General features: G+C 37.6%; 1 protein-coding gene across 6 annotated transcripts in view; it reads right to left on the bottom strand.

Annotated features, from left to right (window-relative positions):
- The window catches only part of nlrc11 (NLR family, CARD domain containing 11), a 45,964-nt gene extending 28,149 nt beyond the window's left edge, over positions 1 to 17,815 (bottom strand). The window contains exons 1-9 of one of the 6 annotated variants that reach the window (XM_056473935.1): positions 17,752 to 17,815; positions 17,000 to 17,119; positions 16,788 to 16,851; positions 15,384 to 16,109; positions 13,447 to 15,294; positions 11,453 to 11,626; positions 10,782 to 10,955; positions 9,907 to 10,080; positions 6,349 to 7,182 (exon numbers count right to left, since the gene is read on the bottom strand). In XM_056473935.1, the coding sequence (XP_056329910.1) occupies positions 7,086 to 7,182; positions 9,907 to 10,080; positions 10,782 to 10,955; positions 11,453 to 11,626; positions 13,447 to 15,294; positions 15,384 to 16,109; positions 16,788 to 16,837 (3,243 nt within the window). In that variant the 5' untranslated portion in view covers positions 16,838 to 16,851; positions 17,000 to 17,119; positions 17,752 to 17,815 and the 3' untranslated portion in view covers positions 6,349 to 7,085. Of the gene's footprint in view, positions 1 to 6,348; positions 7,183 to 9,906; positions 10,081 to 10,781; positions 10,956 to 11,452; positions 11,627 to 13,446; positions 15,295 to 15,383; positions 16,110 to 16,787; positions 17,120 to 17,751 lie in introns of those variants that run through there. The other 5 variants (XM_056473937.1, XM_056473934.1, XM_056473936.1 and 2 more) reach the window with 5 other exon arrangements.
- Positions 17,816 to 18,424: the final 609 nt, after the last annotated feature.

Genomic DNA, 18,424 nt, shown 5'->3' with positions numbered 1-18,424 from the left:
TCGCAATGTATACAATCACCTACAACCTTATTTTTCTAAAAATGAGCATTCCTACGCGCTGGACGCATTATATTGATCTCTACACGCAGGCTGTGAAGAGAGACCGATCCTTAGGGGCAAAACGCGAAAACTACAAAAGTTGTCAATAACTTCCCTCTAACACAGTATACTGCCATAAAATTCATCATCAAAATTCATCATCAAATATACAAACAATTTTGTATATTTTTAATAAATTTTTATTATGAAAAAATGTTCAATAATTTTACTGTAAATTACCGTATTTCACCAAATTCAGATCACACATCACTGCTGTCCTGCTGGTTATACTACAACACCTGTTTAAAAAAACTGTTTTGCATGAGGCGACGTGGTGGCGCCGTAGGTAGTGCTGTCGCCTCACAGCAAGAAGGTCGCTGGTTCGAGCCTTGGCTGGGTCAGTTGGGTCTGTGTGGAGTTTACATGTTCTCCCCGCGTTCGCGTGGGTTTGCTCCGGTTTTCCCCACAGTCCAATGACATGCGGTACAGGTGAATTGGGTAGGCTAAATTGTCCGTAGTGTATGAGTGTGTATGGATGTTTCCCAGATATGGGTTGCAGCTGAAAGGGCATCCGCTGCATAAAACGTGCTGTATAAGTTGGCGGTTCATTCCGCTGTGGCGACCACGGATTAATAAAGGGACTGAGCCGAAAATGAATGAATGAATGTTTTGCATGATTTTTATGAATTTTTATTATTCACCAATAATGGCTGTTTTTTCATAATAAAAAAAGTGTTGTAATATAACTAGCAGGACAGCAGCGACAAGTGAATTGAATTTTGTGAAAATGCAGCGTTACAGTGAAGTTATTAAAAATTTATAACAAAAATTAATAAAAAATATGCAAAATTGTTTTTTTTTAAAAAGTGTTGTAGTATAACCAGCAGGACAACACTGACATGTGATCTGAATTTTATGGCAGTATAATGTGTTAGAGGGAAGTTATTGACAGCTTTTGTAGTATTGGTTTTCGCGTTTTGCTCTTTGTAGACGGTACCTAAGGATCGGTCTCTCTTCACAGCCTGCGCATAGAGATCAATATAATGCGTCCAGCGCGTAGGAATGCTCATTTTTAGAAAAATAAGGTTGTAGGTGATTGTATACATTGCGACAGTTGAAAAGAGGTCCTATTTATGTAGGAACAATGTTTCGGTCATGAGTTATTGATCCGGAAAATGCGAATCTGACTTGACTGCTAACTTTACTGAACTCTTACAGAGCTGCTGGGGGGAGACCTGACCAGCCAGTTGTAATCCCGGCCATTTGAGGACCGTATCTGGAAATAAAATGACTAATATACACAATTTGTAATAGAAAAGGTCCAGAAGAGTATTTTCATGATGATAAATCAATGTATAAAGCTGCAGAGAAAGTTAAAGCAAACGCGGAGCTCCCTGTCTGCTGACTGCATGATTAGCGTCGGTAACCCACAAGTCAGTTTAGGGGTCGTTTGAAGACCTTATTTGGGATAAATTTACTGGAAACATCACTGATGTAACTCAATAGACTGTAAGGAATAAAAAATATTATACATACAATTTTGATTGCTCTTATCGAGAGTGCAGCATCGATCTCGGAGTGCGAATGCGCTGCTGAAGCTGGGGAAGACGTGACCATCCAGTTGTAATCCCGGCTATTTGAGGACCGTATCTGGAATTAAGCTGAATAATATACACAATTTGTAATAGAAAAGGTTCAGAAGATTATATTCATGATAGTAAATCAATGTATGAAGCTGCAGAGACAGTTAAAGCAAATGCGGTAAACTGGGAGCTCGCTGTCTGCTGACTGAAGCTAATTAGCTTGTAATTAAAAAACTACTTATCATTTTTAAAAAGTAGTTTCATAATATTTCTTAACAGATACATGTGAAAACATTTAATGTAACAATATAATATAATCAGTACAAATCTATGTTAAATCATTGTTTTTCACTACATGAATTAGCATGCATACATTAATTCATTGCTATAACATCATATACATTTTAAGATGTGCTACAGTGCTCAGCATAAATAAGTACACCCCATATTTTAATAGATTTTGGTGCATTTGAATTAAACTGATTCATCAAACAGATTTATTAAAATAATATTTTTGTCACTGAACATCTTTGGAAATAAAAAAATAATGCATCTAAATTCATACAAAACATGTGACTAACCTACAGTATGTATATGCACAAGTATTATATTGTAAAGCATCCTATAGAAAATAATGATTTAAATGAGAGATTTGTGAGGGGTGTGCTCATATACAGCACTTTACATAAAGCTGCACTGAAACAGCTACATTGTAGTCCTGTATATGCAGAGATATTAAGAGAAAAAAAATTATATAACTATATATACAGTTGAAGTCAGAATTATTAGCCCCCCCTCCCCATTTCTAAACATAACAGTTTTAATAACTAATTTCTAATAACTGATTTATTTGATCTTTGCCATGATGACAGTAAATAATGTTTGACTAGATATTTTTCAAGACACTTCTATAATAATAATAATAATAATAATAATAATAATAATAATAATTCCTTATATTTATATAACGCTTTTCTGGGCACTCAAAGCGCTTTACACATAGGGGGGATCTCCTCATCCACCACCAGTGTGCAGCATCCACCTGGATGACGCGACGGCAGCCATTTTGCGCCAGACCGTGAACCACACCAGCTGATTGGTGTAGAGGAGACAGAGTGATGAAGCTAATTATTATATGGGGATGGTTAGGAGGCCATGATGGACAGAGGCCAGTGGGCAGATCTGGCCACGATGCTGGGGTTAAACCCCTACTCTTTTTCGAAGGACATCCTGGGATTTTTAATGACATCAGAGAGTCAGGACCTCGATTTAACATCTCACTGAGCAGTATAGAGCCCCCGTCACTATACTAGGGCATTAGGACAGCTATTAAGCTATAAAGCTTAAGGTGACATTTAAAGGCTTAACTAGGTTAATTAGGCTAACTAGGCAGGTTAGGGTAAGGGGGGGGGGGGGGGGGGTTCAAATAATTCTGACTTCAACTGTATATTCCGTGTATATATGGGATACACAAAAACAAAAATATGTGGTGTCACTGTATTTAGTTATGATCCTGCACAGGATAGTGTTTTAAATGTTTGGCAAATAAAAAAGCCTTTATACCTGAAATAGAGCAGTAAAACAAAGATCTTTTTTTCTCTCACAAAGATCTTGTATTGATGATGGCAGAGTCTTCTCCAGCACATCCCAAAGAGTCTCAATAGGGTTAAATCTGGACTCTGTGGTGGCCAATCCATGTGAAAAAAACTCTTTCACAATTTGCGCACGATGAATCATTGGCATCGTCATTATCGTCCGTGCCATCAGGGAAGAAAAAATCCATTGATGGAATAAGCTGGTCATTTATTATATTCAGCTTGTCAGCTGACCACGTGTTGGACACATAATGCTGCTGAGCCTTGAACTCATAGCACTGCCCCAGAACTGTAATGGTAGGCTACTTTCCTCTTACCCTGATGTGCCCCTCACTCTAGAACATGGTAAATCTTGACTCACATGACCTTCATGCATTGCTCCATGTCCAACCTTTATACTCCTTAGCGAATTGTTTGTCCAATTAGCCTCTGATAAGTGTTTTTCTTGAGGCTACACAGCTGTTAAGTCCTAATCTCTTGAGATCCCTTCGCATTGTGATTGTGGAAATGCTCTTACTTTTAAACATCCTATTTCTAGTAGACCTAGAGTTCTACAGTGCAGTGTTCTTTCTCTGTATTGTACAAATAAATGGACATATACAAATAAGTTTGAAGTAGATGAATACATGAAACTATTCAGAAACATTTGGGAAGAATGAGCTAATGCTATTGTACTGTCCCTCTAATACCTCTAATGAAATGCTTTGTTAATGTCATACTGCGTTAGCCTATATGGGCTATATGGGTTTTTTTGAGGAGAATTTTGGTAAAAATATGCGGATTTCTGCAGAATTATTTTGGGAATATCATAACTAAAACCTTAATATATGAAATAAAAAAGTAATACCTTTTAAACTTTTATTTAAGGTTTAAAATGCAAATCCAATTAGATTCACTTAATTTGGTAAACATAGAGAGTCTCATATATAATATATCTACTAAAAGACAGAAAATATTACTGTACAAACTGCATTGTACATAAATCAGATGAACATTTTATATTAGTCAATATTATTACTGTAATTAATCTAAAAACTGAATAAATATAGATTTACACACATTTACACAAGTAAATAAACAGAATTAATGATGGGCTAAAAATCTGCGGAAATCATCTGCAGAATCCTGCGCACACAGATTCCATGTGGGCCAACCCCCAAGTGCCAAAAGAGATGCTTTTCTAACAGCAAAATCTATACAACTGAAATGAGAGAACATCTATTTTAGGCAGCGTCATAAAGATCAGCAGTTTATCCAATATAGTACTTGCATAAATCAAGTAGTGCATACAGTTGAAACACGAAAGACTCCACTCCACTAACCTCCATAAACCCCCCACATCACAGCTAATTAAAAAAAGTGGACTCCCCTAAAGTCCACGGTATGGTTCAAACACCAGTCCTAATTTCCCCTGCTACAGCACTCATACTTGCCTTACAAACATGCTCTTTTTTGCACCCTCTTTAGCTAACATCTTGCTTAACATGATTTTCGCTAACGTCTTTTTGTTCGCTCTTCCTTAATATCTACTGTACATGTTGTTTATTCATTCATTTTCTTTTCAGCTTGGTCCCTTTATTAACTAGGGGTTGCCACAGCGGAATGAACCGCCAACTTATCCAGCATGTGTTTTACACAGCGGATGCCCTTCCAGATGCAACCCATCTCTGGGAATAACCATTCATTCTCAATCACACACATACACTACGGACAATTTAACTAACCCAATTCACCTATAGCGCATGTGTTTGGACTGTGGGGGAATCCGGAGCACCCGGAGGAGAACATGAGAAATGAGGAGAACATGCAAACTTCACACAAAAATGCCAATTGACCTAGCCGAGGTTCGAACCAGCGACCTTCTTGCTGTGAGACGACAGCGCTACCCACTGCGCCACCCTCATGTTCTTTATTATCATTCATTCATTCATTTTCTTGTCGGCTTAGTCCCTTTATTAATCTGGGGTCGCCACAGCGGAATGAACCGCCAACTTATCCAGCATTTGTTTTACACAGCGGATGCCCTTCCAGCCGCAACCCATCTCTGGGAAATCATACACTACAATTTAGCCTACCCAATTCACCTATACCACATGTCTTTGGACTGTGGGGGAAACCAGAGGACCCGGAGGAAACCCACGCAAACGCAGGGAGAACATGCAAACTCCACACAGAAACGCCAACTGACCCAGCCGAGGCTTAAACCAGCGACCTGTGAGGCGACAGCACTACCTACTGCGCCACTGCGCCGCCCTGTTCTTTATTAATGTCTAATAATGTTTTTATTAATCATTGCGCTAATGTCTACATGCTCTTTGCTAACGTTTACTGCTCATCGCTAACATTGCCTTTTACAAACACTCTTTGCTAATGTCTTGCCTTTCACACTCAAGGCTGATTTATACTTCTGCGTCGAGATCGGCGTGACCCACGGCGCCTGCCATGCATTTATGCTTCTGCGTACTGTTTGTGTTGCTCTGCAATAACACTTCCGACACACTAGCTGGCAGTAGGTGTTTATGTTCCTCTCTGTCGAGTTTTTTCAAGGGTGTTTTGTTTTTTAATATACAAGCAGCTCAAACTCACTCATTCAGGGGCAGGAACCGGCGGACGTGCAACAACTTTAATCATGAGGTAAACACAAAACTAAAGTTTCTATCTGGAGCTCCTTCACGGGACTCCGCACTCGCTCCTTCAGGCTCGCAGCTCTCAGCACCGCCCCCACTTGTCAGTGCTACCAAGCCGACCAATCACAAAGCTTGCGCCACGCATCGTTATGACGTGTAGTTACATTTTTTGAGAGGTGCGTGTCAGCGGCAGCCACGGCGAAGGCTATGCGACCACCCGAAGGTTGTGTCAGAGCATACGTGTGCACTTGACGTAGAAGTATAAATCAGCCTTTAGTTTTTGCTGACGTCTTGTTCTTTCACACGTGAACTAGAGCTGGTCGGATACTGGCTGCGTGCTTCCACGCGCTTCAGGAACAAACAATGACGTAAATCATTTTGCACCTTGGTGTTTCTGCGTTATGTTTTGCACTACTCATTTGGTGTTAATTAGAAGGGGTTCTAGTAGAAAAATCAGGCTGCGTGCAGATAAGACGCACTAACTGTTGATGAAAACAAATTGCATTAGAATCAGAATCAGTTTTATTGCCAAGTGTGCTTCACACACACAAGGAATTTGTTTTGGCTACAGAAGCTTCCAGTGTACATAAAGTGACAAAATAAAATAATAATAATAAAAAATGATGAACATTAAACAGATGCGGTTAGTCAAGAAACCTGGATGTTGAGTTGTGTGTACAGATTGTTATAAATATACAGGTTATAAGGTGCTGTGTACAAGTGCGAATGTAGAAGGTATTGCATTGTATATTGATATAAGGTGCTGTGTACAAGTGTGTATGATAAAGTATTGCACATATTTATTGCACAGTAGGGGAATATTTAACTGTTCATAAGGTAGACAGCCTGAGGAAAAAAGCGCCGACCAGACGGTAACAGTTTGAACAGGTAGTGTGCTGGGTGTGAGGGGTCTAGAGTGATTTTGCGAGCCCTTTTACTCACTCTGGAAGAGTACAGTTCTTGAAGTGTAGGAAGGGTTGTGCCAGTGATTCGTTCAGCTATTCGCTGTAGTCTACAGGGACTATTCCGGACTAGTCCGGACTATTCGCTGTAGTCTACAGAGGTCGGGTTTGGCAGCTGAGCCGAACCAGACGGTGATTGAAGTGCAGAGGATGGATTGGATGACAGCTGAGTAGAACTGTACGAGCAGCTCCTGTGGCAGGTTGAACTTCCTCAGCTGAACTTCCTTCCTGAACTTCCTTAGCTGCAATATATGCATAGCCTAGCATGTGTAAAAAAAATCATTCCTTTAGATTGTGGGTCCGGAATCTCTGTGGAAACATTTCTGGAGAGTGGGAGCTGGGCAGAGATGTGTATGTCATCGGAAACTTGTGAAGCCTAAAATAAAACACACAAGACAGCCAGTTAGTTAAAAATAGCAAAGTCTCAAACATAACATAAGAAAGGAAAACTGTATGACCTGTAATTTATTGATGTACTAAAATGAAATTTCCCGAATAAAACCAAAAATCATGCCCACAGCAAGTCAAATCAGTTCACTCCATTTTAAATGAGTGATTTTTTGTACTTAGAATCAGTTTGACTAATAATATATACAGTATATTAAGTGTAATACAATCAATTCTTTCTCATCTCTTAACTTTTAGTACTGTGAATGTTTAAGGAAGTGTTTAACAAAGTTGTAGGTTGTTACTGTAGTTAAGGTGGGCCAACCCTACAGGAATCTCAACTGATTATGAAGTCTGGTTGCATCACCTCTCAAATCTCAAACATTTACACACTATGAGATTTAAAAATCATGGAACATCACAGTTAAAATGTTAAGACTGATTCAAAGAATGACTTCTCGTGTAAATACGCTGCACACATACTATCTATGCTTGTTTGTTGTGTTTTTGCAGATTGTGCTCACTTGTGCCCTCTTGTGTGCATAGCAGACAATACAATACTTTTCCTGTAACACTAAGGGCTCTACCTAAATGATCTAGGCACAAAGTCCAAAATGCATAGTGCAAAAGCATTAAGGGCGTGTCCAATTCCACTTTTGCTATTTTAAAGCCGGAAAAATACGCTCTGCGCTGTGGCGCATGATCAAGCAGGGTTGTGGTTATTCTCTTAATGAGATATTAGTGTGTTTTGAGCATAACGTGCTGTCTCATTTCCCATTCCCTTTAGGAGTCAGTTGCGTCACACTATGGTACATTTGCTGTTTAAATGGCGGAATTTGTAAGTGGACAAACTGAATGCTTCACTATCGAGAAAACAGTTAAAAAAGAGCATCTGCAGCGTAAGGATAGAGAACGAGCCTCCTCCATTCAGCATCTTTACTTTCTCTTTACTTAAAATTTTTACTTTACTCTTTTACTTTTGTGAATAAGGAAACAGTGTTGTACGCACTCCACTGAAGACATCTATTAGCCTACATATTTAATTTTGTTTGTTAAGCACAAAGGTTTGTTTCAAAACTATTTCTAAATTCAGTTCTAACTTACAGCAAAGGAATAAATGAACTATAATAAGGAAGTGTGATCAAGTTATATCCAAACACACGTCCTGTTCTTATGCTCCATTTGGTGATGCAGACGTCACCAAAACCCGACAGGTGGACAAATCTAAACTTGATTTTATGAAAATAAATATACATATAATAAATGATACTGCTAATAATAACATGCAAATAACAAATGCAAATTGTCATGAATAAACTGAAAAAAGTGGTTTTTATATTTATGTAGAAAATATTTTTTGTAACATTTTAATGCTTTAATTTTTTTTTCATATGTAAATATATTTGTGGCAACGCAGTGGCGCAGAAGGTAGTCCTGTCGCCTCACAGCAAGTAGGTCGCTGGTTCGAGCCTCGACTGGGTCAGTTGGCGTTTCTGTGTGGAGTTTGCATGTTCTCCCTGCGTTCGCGTGGGTTTCCTCCGGGTCCTCCGGTTTCCCCCACAGTCCAAAGACATGTCGTACAGGTGAATTGGGTAGGCTAAATTGGCCGTAGTGTATGAGTGTAAATGAGTGTGTGTGGATGTTTCCCAGAGATGGGTTGCGGCTGGAAGGGCATCCGCTGCGTAAAACAAATGATGGATAAGTTGGCGGTTCATTCCGCTGTGGCGACCCCAGATTAATAAAGGGACTAAGCCGACAAGAAAATGAATGAATGAAGATATTTGTGTATTGCTATACATCCTGTGTGTATTAAGCAATGTGTGCGCGTTTAAGGTGCACAACTAATGTGCTCTGCGCTGGACTTTAGACCTGCTTTTAGTTGGTCAATTACACAGTGTATTTCATTTCCTCAAAATAGCAACGCACTAACAATGTGCCTTAAAACACACCTTTTTATAGACCAGCACACCCATGAGTCTACGAAGTGACACAAATGGATCTGCTATTTAAACAACGTGGCGCAAAATGTGAAAACTACTGTTGCGCTGGTCTAAAAATAGCAACAAATTGTGCCAAACACATCTTGCGACTTATTGCGCCGAGTGTATGATAGGGCCCGAACTATTGCTTTCAGAATTTAAATGTAATTTGAATTTTGCTTATATTTAAGAAATAAATTCAAATTTAGGTTTTCAGCCACACTGACAGCCCTAGTGTATTTGTCTTTTTATTTTTTCCGTATCGTAAGTGCTTTAAGCTCTGGAAAAGTGCTGTAAAATAAACATTATTATTCGATTATCACACCATACATGTGCATAACACTATAATACTGCATAAAACAGTGCTTTATTCTACACTCAGACAATTTTTATCCAATTGTGAGCATACTGGACGGTTTAATACTCACCCTGTAAAGGCCTCACATTACCAAATAATCTAAACATCATAACAGAAAAGAGGCTCTGGACAAGACTTTTTACTCCAATTGTTTGGAGGTATGAATAAGGCATAAACTGGTCTAAAACTCCAGTAGTGTGAGCCCTGCTATAATAACGTCTTCTCTTATAATTCTAACTTTAGCAAAGGTCAAATGACATTTTATAATCAATTAATGCAGAAAACCATCTGCCTACAAAGGTTTCACACACCTTTCTTTACCATTGTGTAATTAAATATGAAATAAGATTTATTTAAAATGATTACTAGTACTTACAGTAGTTTCTCTAGTTTGTGATGTTGAGAGTTCAAAAGAGAGGTGAGCAGTTCTTGTCCTGTGTCTCCAAGACTATTTCTACTGATATCCAGCTCTCTCAGATGTGATGGGTTTATTATCAGAGCTGAAGTCAAAGCAGCACAACCTTCAATAGAGATTCCACAATTGCTTAACCTGTGGAGAACAACGACACACTGTTGTTGAGGACAACTGGACACTGGAAAAATAATCGTGTAATATTGCTCCAAGTACCCATTATATGGGTTAAAATATTAAGATTAAAATTGATTAATTTATGACTATTAAAATAGCACTTGGCTAACTTGGTGTCCTTTTACAGTATATTATATTTGTTCACATTGATCCTGCAATGTGTATTTTAATATTTCATTTTAAGGCTGGGATAATTAAAATTCAATAAATTTGTAAAAAAAAAATGGTTGACTTGATGTTGATTCCCAAAAGCTTTACTGTTTACAATACTTCCATATTGTGGTAAAATTAAATCAGAAAATTAGATCTCTTTTAATGTATCCATATATACCAGACAGTAAAATAAATTTTAATATACAGGTCTTTGGTCGCTTGGCAAATTAAGTTCATTATTCACTTTGTAGAAATATCAGTAACGTATGTGTTAAATCATTGAATCTAATCCAGAATTGAGAATCAAATCAAGAATTGAATCAAACCAAAATGTAAATTTGGAAATCAGAATCTGAATTGACACCTAGCACCTCGTGTCCTTTTATAATTCGAATTTTACACTCGTAAGTACATCTCAACAATAGAGTCTTGAGTGATTATACTTTTTCAAATGTTCACAACAAAAGTATATTAAAATTAAGTTGCGTTAGAATATCAGATAGTCTTACCCCAGTTTCTCCAATTTACAGTCAGGATTCTTGAGTTCATTAAAGAGATCCTTGAATCCCCAATCTCGTATATTGTTTTCTGACAAATCCAGTTCTCTGATATGTTTAGGGTTTGACCACAGAGCTGAAGCCAAAGTGGTACAACCTGTAGCTGTGATTCCACAACTTCTCAACCTGTAGTAAACAAGGACAAACATCACTCTATCAGATCAAAACACACAGGTCTGTTTGATGGTGGTGGGAAGGTGGTATCCAATACAAGTGCCTTTGGCAGAATGTAAACACTAAACAATCCCCTATCAGACTGTAAGAATTTATTAATGATTTATATGTTAATGATTGCTGTGCTGGTGAAAGCAAGTGTGTTTAATTTCTCTGCTGCTGGCAAAATTATGTTTATATCGAATTCCTGTTAACATTTGCGATTGATATTATAAGTCTTTTAAGTAATTATCCCATTTTTATTTATTTATTTATTTATTTTTTGAATTTTAATCTACATTTGGCAGTTAGTTGGGATATTAAAATGGAGTTACATTATTCAGAAGACAATAAAATTGCAGATTCTATCTATAAAGGTCTAGAAGAAGGTAAGCAATAAATGCTAATGGTGGAATGATAAAGGAAAATCTGTCTACCAGACATTATACTAGACCATGTGAAATTCTCACCTGAGTATCTCTAGCTTACAGTGAAGATTTTCAAGTCCAGAAGAGAGAGTCTTCATACCGGAATCACCTAGTTTATTCCCAGACAGATCCAGTTCTCTCACTTGTGAGAGCTTTGATCTCAGAGCTGAAGCCAAAGCAGTACAACATTCCTCTGTGAGACCACACTTGCTTAACCTGTTGCATAAACAGTCTTAGTATTAATTTCACTAGCTAACAGTTAAACAAGGAGTGATTAGGGCTGGGCGATATGGCAAAAATGCAATATAATTATTTGATAATTATTTTCCATATTGAACAATAATGATATATATTTATATATCAGTTGTTACTTCTTCCAGATTTAAAAGAGTATCCCAACAATGACTGAAGCCACAAATTAGAGGGTCCTTTAAATAGCATAACCTATTTTCGGTGGTCGATCATTTTTGGCAGCCAAAAATATAATAATATCAACACACCTCTAGATTCCCATTGTTGCACATTTCTGTTGTGTGATTGGGTCTTGGATCAATATAGAGTAAAAAAGTCAAGAGCTTATCATTGCTATTCACATGAAATTTATTGTGATTCAATATAATATCATTTATCGGCCCAGACCTAGGGGTAATCAGTCTTAGTTTTTAGATTTAATGTTGTCCCAATCTACCTTTTGGTAACTGAAATTTGAAAAGTTACAAGCAGTCTTTCAAATCATATAGCTAGTTTTAAAAAGCAGCACTATTTAAGTTCAACCTTAAAATAATGTCTCTAAAATGATATCAGTGCACTGTCCCCTCTAGGATTTTTTCCAGCTGTGGCGGCAGGCCTTTTACACAGATCTACTAACTACCTATGGCGTTATTTCAATGACAAATGCCATGAGCAAAGTATTCGAGATCGCATTCATGTAATAAATGTGAGTTAATTCATGTAAAATAAATTTGATTCTCTTTGCTTGCGCACCAATTTCCTCTGTTCTTAAACACCCACTCAAATATACGTTGCTCAAGTTCCGATTTTCTAGACTTTTTCGCGATTTAGTGTGTTTATGTAACAAGTATGTTTCCAACATTTATTTAATTTGCTAGGAATTTTTATGAATGTCCCCAATAGACTTATAGAGTGGCATTGATGCATCCTAAAGTAAAGTGAAACGGCCATAAACTTCAGTAAGATAAAGTCATTGTATGCAGAGCCTTAGACCTTTATCTATAAATAAAGTATAATTATGGAAACTGTGTTCATCTAAACTGAAAGCTACATCGTGTTTGCTGGCCTCACGCATCACGCACCTGTCCGTCAGTCAGCATGTCACCCTAAAGGGTTAAACAAATAATGCACAGAACTACTACGATTACCAAAAAGTTTGTTATAATTCACTTACCTTTTAATACGTTTTGAAGCGATTATAACCTGCTATTAAAAGAATAACAACAACGACTGAATGTTTTGAATGAGAAGCTGTAATGTAGCCGTGGCGGGATGAATTTTGGTGTGGCGCCTGCCATGGAAGAATGAATGTAGCGGAAACCATGTAGTTTAGCTAGAAGCTAAATTTTGTTGATAACCTTTACTTGAGACTTGAGAAAGCTAATGTGACAGTGCTGAGACTCAAATGCAGTGGACAGGAGGCACAGCAGCAGCAAAGTCACAATGCTGCATTTGATTTACGTCCTCTATGCACTACCGCCAAAGTGATTAAACATGCAAGAATGGAGAGAAAGCACCCAGGTGAAGAGGAAAGTAAAAGATCAAGTCAAAAGAAAGCACTTCAATAAAAAGCAGCAGAAAAATGTAGCTAAATGTCTTATCCGTTTAGGATTTGTGCAGGTCAGTTTTTTATTTGTGAAAATGTCATACATTCTACAACGTTAATATGCAGTTTGCTAGAGGAGTTGGATTAGTGCAGTGCAGTGGCCCTACTATCCATATTAGTCATATTATTTGTGAAAATAATATTTAATTTGTTTCTTTAAATATTCAATTGTCAAGTGATTGCTCTCTGTGACACTTACTCAGCTTTTCTGGATTCTTTAACCACAGGCAGCAGCTTTTGAAGAACATGATCAGCTTTAGTTTCTGCTCCAACAAACTCTTTCAGCCGGAACTCCTCCAGCTTCTTCTCTGAGGTCAGCAAAACAAAAGCTACAGCTGACCACTGAGATGAAGAGAGTTTGGACTCTTTTATTTTTCCGGATGTCAGATACTGCTGTATTTCCTCCACTAGTGAATAATCACCCAGTTCATTCAGACAGTGAAACAGGCTGATGGATTTCTCTGGAGAGTTAATGGTTCTGATCTGCTTCTTGATGTATTCAACTGTTTTATTGTCGCTGTAAAAGTGTCTTCTCTGTTTCATTAGCCTTTGTAGGAGAATCTGATTACACTCTACTGACAGACCCAGAAGAAACCGCAGGAAAAGATCCAAGTGTCCATTTTTATTCTGTAAAACCTTATCCACAGCTCTGCAATGCAGTGCAGATATTTCATTCACAACTCTGCAGTCCAGTTCAAACATTTCACCCACATCTGTCCAGACTGGTTCAGACAACTCAATCAATCCCACATTAAAAGTTCTCAATTGCAGTGCAGGTATATTTAAAGTTTTAAAGCCCTCAAATGATTTTGTCATTTGCTCAAACACGTTTATGTTGTGGTTTGTGAAGGAGAGGTGCACATAAAGAGCTGCTAGATGTTCCTGAACACTCAGATGAACAAAGCTGAAGACTTTCGCCTGATACAAGCCAAACTCCTCTCTGAAGATCTGAGTGCACAATCCTGAGTAAACTGAAGCTTCTGCCACATCAATGCCACACTCTCTCAGGTCTTCCTCATAGAAGATTACATTGCCTCTTTCCAGCTGCTCATACGCCAGTTTCCCCAGTCTGAAGATCATGTCTTCATCTGTCAGCTTCTCCTCATAGTCCTTCTGATGTTTGATGTTGGTCTGCAGGATCAGGAAGTGTGTGTACATCTGAGTGAGAGTCTTGGGAATCTCTGCAGTCTCTGCTTCACTCAACATCTTCTCCAGAACAGTGGCTGAGATCCAGCAGAACACTGGGATGTGGCACATGATGTAAAGGCTCCTGGAGGACTTCAGGTGTGAGATGATTGTATTGGCCAGACTCTGATCACTGATTCTCTTCCTGAAGTATTCCTCTTTCTGAGGGTCATTGAAACCTCGTACCTCTGTCACTCGATGGACACACTCAGAGGGGATGAGATCTGCTGCTGCTGGTCTGGAGGTGATCCAGATGAGAGCAAAGGGAAGCAGATTCCCCATAATCAGGTTCGTCAGCAGCACGTCCACTGATGTCTCTTTGGTCATATCCCTCAGAGTCTCATTGCTGCTAAAGTTGAAAGGAAGACGACACTCATCCAGACCATCAAAGATGAAGATGATAGAAGAGTTTTGAATCAGATCTAAATGTATCTCCCTCGTAAAGAAGGTCTGAAGAAGACTAAGTAAACTGAACTTTTTGTCCATCAGATTGATCTCTCGGAAAGGAAGAGGAAATATGAACTGGACGTCCTGATTCTCCTTCTCTTCAGCCCAGTCCAGGATGAACTTCTGCACAGAGACTGTTTTTCCAATGCCAGCAACTCCCTTCGTCAGCACAGTCCTGATGGCTTTGTCTTGTCCAGGTAAAGGTGTAAAGATGTCTCTGCATTTGATCGGTGTGTCCTCTGTTGTTGATCTCCTGGATTGTGTCTCAATCTGTCTCACCTCATGCTCATTACTGATCTCTCCACTCTCACTCTCTGTGATGTAGACCTCTGTGTAGATCTCATTTAGGAGTGTTGGGTCTCCCTGCATCACTGTTCCCTCATACAGACACTGACACCTTTTCAGCAGATTTGACCTAAAAGTGTTAAGTTTAAATAACGCATTATTACATTTCAGTCATGGTAAATCTTTTACTAGTGCAAAATATTTGCAGAAAAATTGTACCTGTGGGCAGATGATTTATTTCCATCAGTTAAAATTGGTGATGGTTCCATTGAACAGTCAATTTTCATACACTCATGGCTGGACTCTGGTGAGTCCGGTGATTTCTTTTTATCAGCTAAAAGTGATGGTGGTTCCATTGGCCAGTCACTCTTTATAGACACATGGCTGGACTGCGGTGAGTCTGATAATTTTTTTTTATCAGCTAAAAGTGATGGTGGTTCCATTGGCCAGTCACTCTTCATAGACACATGGCTGGACTCTGGTGAGTCTGATAATTTTTTTTTATCAGCTAAAAATGATGGTGGTTCCATTGGCCAGTCACTATTCATAGACACATGCCTGGACTGCGGTGAGTCTGATGATTTATTTTTATTGGCTAAAAGTGGTGGTGGTTCCATTGACCAGTCACTATTCATAGACACATGGCTGGACTCCGGTGAGTCTGATGATTTATTTTTATTGTCTAAAAGTGGTGGTGGTTCCATTGACCAGTCACTCTTCATAGACACATGGCTGGACTCCGGTGAGTCTGATGATTTATCTTTATTGTCTAAAAGCGGTGGTGGTTCCATTGACCAGTCACTCTTCATAGACACATGGCTGGACTCCGGTGAGTCTGATGATTTATTTTTATTGTCTAAAAGTGGTGGTGGTTCCATTGACCAGTCACTCTTTATAGACACATGGCTGGAGTCTGGTGAGTCCGATTTTTTTGAAGACAATGAACTGTAAGAGGTAAAAACATAAAATCACATGATATACAACAATTTGCAAAATAAATTCTCTCCATTGTTATATGTATGTTTGTTTGGAACCACTTCCGTTTGTAAGCACATATTTTATTATTTGCTAAATTCACAAACCAATTTGAATAAATCTAAAATAAATCAGACCCTTGTGTACAATTTAATAACAAGAGAATAGATTTAAACTTTTTCTGAATATTTGTTTACTTGAAGATATGTATACATGTTATAAGATGTGTATATAAAGTGCTCAGCATTAACGAGTACAGCCTTTACATATCTATCTTTTAAATGAATATTCTCTGTAGGATGCTTTAAAACATTTTATTTTTGCATATACATTCAATTGGTTAGTACTATAAACCAAATCTGGAGCTTATCTAACAAAGTAACTTAAGATAATGGCCCCAAAATGAGTACACCCAAATTAGAATGTTATGGAAAAATATGAAATAAAAAAAAAATAAAACAAGAAAAATCTAAAGAAACAAAAATTTATACAAATTTTATTTCATTTTGTATATTGTAATCTTTATTTGTATTATTATTTTTGCAATGTTTTGTTTCAACTGAAATGTGTGTGTGCGAGTGTTTGCTATTTGTACATTTGCAAAATGTGACAATTGTTATTAATATGAACAGTTTCAAATAAGCGTACCTGGTTACTGAGCGGATATCTTCATCAATGGATGGCTGTGTCCCATCCATATTGTGGCTGCAGTCTCAACCAAAACATACAAATATTAATGATCGATTTTATTATATGCCATTAAGTTAAAATAGCTGAATTAGACATGTTAAAGTTGTATAATATATGATGTCTGTACTTGCCAAATACAAGGCTTATCTAATATGCTGTTTTGTATTCACCCTATTACTAGATTTGTCTTGGAATGCCCGAATGTTGGGAGGGAGTTATTATGTCAATCAGTCTTGAAATCTGAAGCAGGCACACCCTCATATATAAAGAGCTGCACGAACTGCAGCAGCCTGAAAAATGCAGACGAAAATTGGAAATTGCTATAGATAATACAACGACTGTTTTAAAATGTAGCCTACGTAATAGGTAATTTTTTTATTTAATTTCAAAAAATGTTTTATTGAAATAATTGCTTATTTTAATATGATGTACCTAATTAACAGCTGTTATGTAGTTATTTGTGGTGGTTTGACATTTATTGACATTTATGCATGTAGCAGTCTGAAGTAAAAAGTTTGAGTGAGATCCTATGAGATCCTATAGCTTGAAATATAGAAAATGCGAACCATCGTTAGATAAACAAACAACTGAAAGTACATCGTATTTCTGATTTAAACGTACGTCCTCTGAATAAAAAGAGTGCGAAAATATTGAGGATAGCCACCTACCCAGCACCCCAAACAGGTATTTCGTATCCCCAAGTTAAATTATACACAGTATACTGTATTTTATATGTTTAAATGTCATTTCCGTCCAAATGGGAATGGCCAAACGGTCACAAATGGCCTACCGACAGCATAACCGTCGTCAAGATCTGAATCCCATGCTATGAACCCACCACAGCTTAACAACACGCACACTAAACGTCTAGTACCATCTACCGTGGTGTTGTTCATACAAATGATTGGTTTTTCATACTCACTTCGTATTTAACTGTGACTGGTGTGACGCAGTTTTTTTTCGGTAGGCTTCAAAATGGCTCCTTTCAAAGTTTCAGTTTCGATTTTGGATCATGACCAAAAGTCCCACTAACAGTGGTAAAAACCATTGAAGCTTCAGAGGGGTGCACAGAGTTATAATTTATACGGTCACCGCTTTATATGTTTAATAGCAAACAACAACGTCATCAATAATTTTATTTAAAGTTATAAAGTTTATCATAAAGTTGTTATTAGTAATAATAACCATAACCTTTTGGAATTCGTTTTTAACAGGCTTTGTTTCACTTTAATATTATTCACTTTACCAAAAAGCGTAGCTTGAAAATTTAGGTCTGTGATTTAACGGATTGTTTTGATGTCAGATAGACTGTAAAATATAAATATAAAAATGTCAGATGTGAAACTTATTTAGACAATCCAGTCGTATCATTCTCTTTATATCCAGAAGGGGGAGTAGTTGCATTACTTTTAAGGTTTCAGGGGTCTATAATAGATAAAAGTGAGAAAAGTAGTGTAAAAAATAGTGTAACAGCTAACATGTAGAAGTAATTAACAGTAGTTAACTGTTGAATGATTATATTTTTTCCTGTAAAATTCTGCACACTTTTATTCATTACATTGACATGTTATTTACTGTTACCTTCTTTTTAGGGT

This window comes from Danio aesculapii, chromosome 15 (assembly GCF_903798145.1).
Source record: "Danio aesculapii chromosome 15, fDanAes4.1, whole genome shotgun sequence".
In the NCBI taxonomy this organism is placed as follows: domain Eukaryota; kingdom Metazoa; phylum Chordata; class Actinopteri; order Cypriniformes; family Danionidae; genus Danio; species Danio aesculapii.
The sequence above is the reverse complement of the archived record's forward strand: the minus strand, read 5'-3'. Positions and strand labels throughout refer to the sequence as shown.